The 9,225-nt window shown below is 46.5% G+C and overlaps 1 protein-coding gene across 1 annotated transcript; it reads left to right on the forward strand.

The window, feature by feature from the left end:
* Window positions 1-902: 902 nt before the first annotated feature.
* On the forward strand, window positions 903-4,428 carry gpr25 (G protein-coupled receptor 25). Its single transcript, XM_076268381.1, has one exon. It carries the CDS (start codon window positions 1,825-1,827, stop codon window positions 3,013-3,015), a length of 1,191 nt encoding a protein of 396 aa, XP_076124496.1. The 5' UTR covers window positions 903-1,824; the 3' UTR covers window positions 3,016-4,428.
* Window positions 4,429-9,225: the final 4,797 nt, after the last annotated feature.

Below are 9,225 nucleotides of genomic sequence, written 5' to 3' on the forward strand. Positions count from 1 at the left end.
TCTCAACTGAGTAGTGGTGAACTCATTTTAGCCACCGTGGATGTGGTCTTTATACCAACCTGCCACATTCTAATGGCCTTGATGCACTCAAGTTTTTCCTATACTCCAGATACTTCAGATGTTTTGGTTGACATGTCTGAAATACTAACAAAGAATGACTTTTTCTCCATGGCAACCAGACACATGAGACAGCAATGGTGCAAGTTGTGCCCTGACTGCGCAAACCTCTCTACAACAACAATCCTTTCTCACCATCTATTGTGTTTTGGAAAAGATATATTGACAATGTAGTTTTAATCTGGGGAGGTTCTAGTAGTGGCCTTCAAACCTTCCTCCAACATCGAAATAATTGCATGGAGTCAATTGAATTCAGTCTGGAATATGACCATCACCAAGTGAGTTTCCTCGATACGAGGGTCATTTTTAATGGGACATGATGACACAGCTACACCACACTCTTCACCAAACCCTCTGATAGAAAATGCCCTTTAGTCAGTTCCTCAGGCTGAGAGGGATGATGATTTTCAAGTTGAGGCCCACACGCTTCTCAATAAGTTGTTGCAAAGAGGATATCCCTGTGAAGTCTGAAATTAGGTGTTTGCCAAAGCACATGGGAGGAATAGAAATTATCTACTTGACAAAGCTAGACCTAAAAGATAAAAATCCTTTTTGTGCGTTTTCAACACCACTTTCTTACCACTAGGCCAAAGATGGTTGAATACGAAGATTTACTTCCTGAGAGGCCATTTCCTGTCCCCGCAAATGTATGCAAATAGGGTAGCAGTAGTACACGCCCCGTACGGGTCAGGGGTGTCTGGACAATGTTCCAATGCCACAGAACGTCCACCGTCAGGTGTTCCAATGCAAAAAAGTCAACATGTTTTCTAGTTTTGTGACAAAGAGAGAGTATAAGATTCAAATGCAAGAGTATAAGATTAAAATGATTACATGTAGCTCTAGCAATGTTGAAATGTGGTATCCAGTATGTTGGTCAAACTACAAGACAACTCAGATTTCGAATTAATGAACATAAAAGTTCTATCCGCAGAGCTGATCCTAAATCAGCTGTTGCAAGGCATTTTGCAGATGCCAATCATTCAATCAAGGACTTGGAATTGTGTGCCATTGACCTATCGACTCCAGGAAGACGTGCTGGAAATGTAGACACCTGTGTATTGCAGTGTGAATGCAGATATTTGATTTACAAACACTGCATTCCAAACGAGGAATTAGATATGTCATGCTTTCTGTAATTGTGCCAAATGTATGTATCTGATTGTTTTTGTATCTTGAAAGTGCCTGATCACTGTGCCAAATCATGTAATGTGATGTGATGTACTAGGCACTGATTGGATGCCACCTGTACCTGTACTAGGCGCTCCTCTTTTGCACTGAAACGTCTGCACAGCTCCTTGGCACCGTTTTGCACTTTTGCACATTGTGGGTAAAAAAAACCTTTGAAAATTTTTTGGGGAAAAAATGAAATAAATGGTTTAAAAACAGACCTACTCGACTTGTTTTTCTCCCTAACTGCTCTCAAGTGTGTATAAAACAGAATGCTAGTGCTCATATTTTTACCTTCAACTTTGATTGAGAGGCAGTTAAAAAGAGAGAGAGACAGAGAGAGAGAGAGAGAGAGGCGAGATAAACAGAGTTGGTTAAAGAAAGAGAGAGAGCGAGAGACAGAGAGAGAGAGCACGAGCGAGCGAGAGCCACAGCTGAGCTGAATGCAGAAGCAGCACATTGTGGTTTTGCTCATAACTAAAGTTGTTTGTCTCCGGGTGCCACTCTGCCACTGAGTTCTCTGCGGACGCGTCCTCAGCGATGGCTGTCACTGCCGCTGTCTCCACGCTGGCATACAACGTCTCTGTCTCCACGCTGGCATACAACGTCTCTGTCTCCGCGCTGGAGTACGACTCTGAAGCGATGACTGTCTACACCACGGCCTTTGCGCTGCCGTTAGATTACTCTGACGACTACGGCTCCGGCGACTACTACCTGACCCTGATGCCGCCGGACGACTCTGGCGAGTGGCTGGACCGGGCGGTGTCCGTGCTCTACTTCCTGGTGTTCCTGGTGGGTTTCCTGGGCAACGTGTTTGTGCTGGCGGTGCTGGGGTGGTCGAGGGGAGCGGGGGGGCGTCTCGTGGACACCTTCGTCCGGCACCTGGCGGTGGCCGACCTGGTGTTCGTGGCGACGCTGCCGCTGTGGGCGGTCTCGGCGTCCGTGCAGTACCGCTGGGACTTCGGCGAGCCGCTGTGCCGACTGAGCAGCTTCGTGGTGGCCGTTAACCGCTTCTCCAACGTGGCGTTCCTGGCCTGCATGAGCGCTGACCGCTACCTGGCGGTGGTGAGGCGTCTGGACTCGCGGCTGTTGCGCAGCAACGGCTGCGTGCGCCTCACGTGCGCGATCGTCTGGACGCTGGCGCTGACCCTAGGGGCGCCCGCGCTCTTCTTCCGCCGCCTGGACGCACGGGGCCTCTGTGTGGACCCAGAGCACTCGAGCGCGTTCCAGGCGTACAGCCTGCTGATGGTGCTGCTGGCCTTCGCGCTGCCCGTCGGGGTCATCGTGCTGTGCTACGGCGCCATCTGCCTGCACCTGCAGCGCCACTGCGCGCTGACCGTCCACCCCCGCGCCCAGGCCCGCCGACGCCACACGCTGAAGATCGTCCTGGCCATCGTCACGGCGTTCGTGGCGTCCTGGCTGCCCTTCAGCGTGTGCCGGTCACTGCTGGCGGTGGCCAGGTTGACGGGGGCGGAGATGGACGCTGCACGCCAGGCCGATCTGGGCCGGGCCCTGCTGCTCTCGTCCTGCCTGGCGTTCGTCAACAGCTGCGCCAACCCGGCCATCTACCTGCTGCTGGACCGCCACTTCAGACGCCGCGCCACACGCCTCATCTGCGGTCGCCATGGCAACGGCCACGCCCACGACTCACTCTCATCTCCCACCGGGGAGAGCCTCTCCGGCTCCACACACACACGCAGCCGCCTGACCTCCCTACACCTGAAGACCTGAGGGGACAACACACACACGCGCGCACACACACACACACACACATGTACACACACACACACACACACACACTTGTACACACACACACACACACACAAACAAACCCAACACTCACACAGCCCTCTGCCTGAAACAAGGAACTCTACCACAGAGATGAGTGGCGATCACACAAAGGAACTACACACACACACACAAACACAGAGACCTCAGAATTACACACTGTAGTCCTGGATTGTAGTTTCCCACGGCATTACTGTGCTACACACACACACACACACACACACACACACACACACACGACATTACTGTGCTACACACACACACACACACACACACACAAACACACGGCATTACTGTGCTACACACACACACACACACACACACAAACACACGGCATTACTGTGCTACACACACACACACACACACACGGCATTACTGTGCTACACACACACACACACACACACACAAACACACGGCATTACTGTGCTACACACACACACACACAAACACACGGCATTACTGTGCTACACTGTAGTCCTGGATTGTAGTTTCCCACGGCATTACTGTGCTACACACACACACACACACACAGCAGCATTACTGGGCTACACACACACCGGCGTTAGAAAAGAGACACTGCAAGGTAACGCTTCAAAGACACACACACACACACACACACACAGAAAACTCAAAAAAGAGCAGAATTTTACACAGCAAGTTAACACTTCAAACACACACACACACACACACACACACACACACACAGAAAACTCAAAAAAGAGCAGAATTTTACACAGCAAGTTAACGCTTCAAACACACACACACACACACAGAAAACTCAAAAAAGAGCAGAATTTTACACAGCCAGCTAATGCTTCAAACGGAACACAATACTCAGCTAGGGATTTCTGTCTGCTTTTGTAACATATTTTTACCATTTGCATTAAAGATGTCTTTTGTAACGAACATATTTTTACCATTTGCATTAAAAATGTCTTGTATTATAATTACACATACCACTCGTTCAGAAATGTCTCTGTACTTAACGACTTAGCAAGACAGCCACACACACACACACACACCCACACACACACACTGAAACCTCACTGCTGTCAGCATTTGTTTCCTCTGTACCGACGACTGTGAGATTTATAACTTACAAGTCCGTAGCTGGGAAATCAATGAGCTCATTTGTTTATTATGAAAATTGCATTTAATTACATTATATTAAAGTTTTTTGTGTAATGATTTTTAATTAATAATATGAGTAATAATACAATAATTTATATAATATAACAATATTGAAGTGTTTTGTGTATTGAATCTCTCTTCTTTATGTCAGTAATTCTTTTTCACACAAATGTTTCAACCAAAGTTATTTCAATAATATTAGAGGTTTAAAGAACGGTGTGCTGCTCTGTGACATTAAATTGTTTTATGACGTTTCAGTGTTGCCATGGAGCTGCCTGGGTTAGACAGAAACACACACACACACAGGGGAACTGTTTCAATGTTGCCATGCTGTATGGAGCTGCCTGGGTTAGACAGAAACACACACACACACACACACACACATGAGCTGTATGGAGCACACACACACACACACATGAGCTGTATGGAGCACACACACACACACACGGGAACTGTATGGAGCACACACACACACACACATGAGCTGTATGGAGCACACACACACACACACATGAGCTGTATGGAGCACACGCACACACGGGAGCTGTATGGAGCTGCCTGGGTTAGACAGAAACACACACACACACACACAGGAACTGTATCAAAATGAATTAGGTTAACATGTTTTTAAAAAAAAACTTTAATCTTACATGTTCAGCGGAGTTGGATTCAGAGTCTCTGAACTTCACATAAAGAGAAAAACACGCAGACATTTGAACGATCGCTATCAAGACAGAAAGCATGCACACACACACACACGCACACATACACACACACATATATAGAGAGAGTGAAAAGCCAGTTTTAAGAGTGAAGAGTGTTTCCCATGAGCCGAAAGGGCTGCTGACACACACACACACACACACACATATAAGAGTAAAGAGTGTTTCCCATGAGCCGAAAGGGCTGCTGACACACACACACATATAAGAGTAAAGAGTGTTTCCATGAGCCGAAAGGGCTCTCACACACACACACACACACACACACATAAGAGTAAAGAGTGTTTCCCATGAGCCGAAAGGGCTGCTGACACACACACACACACACACATATAAGAGTAAAGAGTGTTTCCATGAGCCGAAAGGGCTCTCACACACACACACACACACACATAAGAGTAAAGAGTGTTTCCCATGAGCCGAAAGGGCTGCTGACGGAGAGTGAGAGTTCAGCAGGTCACTGCAGCCTTCAGATGAATCACACACATCAAACGTCTCATTCAGAGCGCAGACACGGTGGTGCCATCTATGCCAGCAGTCAGACGCGGGGGCACCGACGCCAACACACACACACACACCTAACCTGAACACACACACACACTCACACACACACACACACCTAACCTGAACACACACATACACACACACCTAACCTGAACACACACACTCACACACACACACACACACCTAACCTGAACACACACACACACTCACACACACCTAACCTGAACACACACACACACACACACCTACATACACACACACACACACCTAACCTGAACACACACATACACACACTCACACACACACACACACACCTAACCTGAACACACACACACACACACACCTACATACACACACACACACCTAACCTGAACACACACATACACACACTCACACACACACCTAACCTGAACACACACACACACACCAGCACCGGCACTCACACCTAACCTGAACACACACACACACACACACACACACACACACACACACTCACACACACACACACACCAGCACCGGCACTCACACCTAACCTGAACACACACATACACACTCACACACACATACACACACTCACACACACACACACACCTAACCTGAACACACACACACACACACCTAACCTGAACACATACACACACACTCACACACACATACACACACTCACACACACACACACACCTAACCTGAACACACACACACACACACTCTCACACACACACACACCTAACCTGAACACACACACACACACACACACACACACACACACACACACACACCTAACCTGAACACACACACACACACACACTCACACACACACACACACCAGCACCGGCACTCACACCTAACCTGAACACACACATACACACACTCACACACACACACACCTAACCTGAACACACACACACCTAACCTGAACACACACACACACACCTAACCTGAACACACACACACACACACACCTAACCTGAACACACACATACACACACTCACACACACACACACCTAACCTGAACACACACATACACACACTCACACACACACACACACCTAACCTGAACACACACATACACACACTCACACACACACACACCTAACCTGAACACACACATACACAAACTCACACACACACACACACCAGCACCGGCACTCACACCTAACCTGAACACACACACACATACACACACTCACACACACACACACACACACACACACACCAGCACCGGCACTCACACCTAACCTGAACACACACACACACATACACACACTCACACACACACACACACACCAGCACCGGCACTCACACCTAACCTGACCTAAGCTGAACACACACACACACACACTCTCACACACACACACACCTAACCTGAACACACACACACACACACACACACACACACCTAACCTGAACACACACACACACACTCACACACACACACACACCAGCACCGGCACTCACACCTAACCTGAACACACACATACACACACTCACACACACACACACCTAACCTGAACACACACACACCTAACCTGAACACACACACACACACCTAACCTGAACACACACACACACACACACCTAACCTGAACACACACATACACACACTCACACACCTAACCTGAACACACACATACACACACTCACACACACACACACACCTAACCTGAACACACACATACACACACTCACACACACACACACCTAACCTGAACACACACATACACAAACTCACACACACACACACACCAGCACCGGCACTCACACCTAACCTGAACACACACACACACACCTAACCTGAACACACACACACACACACACCTAACCTGAACACACACATACACACACTCACACACACACACACCTAACCTGAACACACACATACACACACTCACACACACACACACACCTAACCTGAACACACACATACACACACTCACACACACACACACCTAACCTGAACACACACATACACAAACTCACACACACACACACACCAGCACCGGCACTCACACCTAACCTGAACACACACACACACACACACACACATACACACACTCACACACACACACACACACACACACACCAGCACCGGCACTCACACCTAACCTGAACACACACACACACATACACACACTCACACACACACACACACACCAGCACCGGCACTCACACCTAACCTGACCTAAGCTGAACACACACACACACACACACTCACACACACACCTAACCTGACCTAAGCTGAACACACACACACACACCAGCACCGGCACTCACACCTAACCTGACCTAAGCTGAACACACACACACATACACACACACACCAGCACCGGCACTCACACCTAACCTGACCTAAGCTGAAGCTGAACACACACACACACACACGCACACACACACACACGCACACACAGAGGACTCAGAGCACCTAAGCAGAAGCTGAACACACACACACACACACACACACACACACACACACACACACACACACACACACACACACACACAGAGGACTCAGAGCACCTATGCAGAAGCTGAACACACACACACACGCACACACACACACACAGAGGACTCAGAGCACCTAAGCAGAAGCTGAACACGCTTACTGTCTATTGCCAGTACTAGTTCTGCATTGCAGTACTGGCCCTCCAGATATAACACATTATTACAAATCAAAGCATTCTGGTGTAACACACACACACATTAACAATTACAAATCAAAGCATTCTTGTATTTAAAACAAGCAAATTTGCCTGCCAGTGCATTAAGCAAAATTGTCTAAAAAAGTATGTTAAATTGATCAAAATGATCTTCCTTAGAAAGTTTCTTTATAGTAAAAACAATACCAACTAGATGTTTTATCTTAATATAAGACGTATCATATCTTAATAACACTTGGTATGATATATGGATAAGCAGTTTTTGCAGTGTGAGAAAGCAACTAATGCCATGTGAAATATCGCATTAGTCTGCACTGGGTTTACACACACATACACACTCACACACTCTCGACACTAGCCTTGCCCTCGCATCAGCCCACACTGGGAGTTTCCGTTTACACAAAAACAAAACCTGCTTATCTAATGAATCTGACCAAGTTTTTATTAATCTTGTAAGATCAAACAATGAGGTCGATAGAGTTTTCAGTGTAAAGAGACTTAGAAGCGCTTTGGGATTAATTTCAGCATGACTTATTTTGTGCTTTCTTGTAAAATGTGCAATTTTTTCTTGATAAGACTCCTAAAAAATAAGTCAACTGCCATAAAATTAAATCAAAACGATCTTTTGATTGAGTACTAAGTAAGTCTCTTTAAACTAAAAACAATACCATATAGATTTTTTGAGCTTAATACAAGATTAATAACACTTTTTAATAACATATTTTTTTTGCAGTGCACGGGACTGTACACATGGGACTGTGTGTGTGTGTGTGTATGTGTGTGTGTTTGTGCATGTGTGCTTGTGTGAGATATATATATCTCATGTGAAACGACCCATGTGAAACACAGGGAGATGAGGTGTGAAGTGTGCAGTGTGTGTGTGTGTGTGTGTGTTATATCTACACTACTCAGTTTATTTACATAACCCAGTGCTGACCCAAAACACAAGCACCTACACAAATACAACATGTTCCCACACTTAATTACAAGCAGCAGCAGCAGTAGTAACACATTATCATATTATATATATATTATATATATTTAAGTAGTAATAGTAGTAGTGGTAATACATTATCATATATATTATATCTATTTAAGTAGTAATAGTAGTAGTGGTAATACATTGTCATATATATTA

The sequence above is a fragment of the Alosa pseudoharengus genome, unplaced genomic scaffold (genome assembly GCF_046254945.1).
Source record: "Alosa pseudoharengus isolate Yale_2024_CS ecotype anadromous, Long Island Sound unplaced genomic scaffold, YU_APseudo_1.1 YU_APseudo_1.1_scf_5, whole genome shotgun sequence".
Lineage (NCBI taxonomy): Eukaryota > Metazoa > Chordata > Actinopteri > Clupeiformes > Clupeidae > Alosa > Alosa pseudoharengus.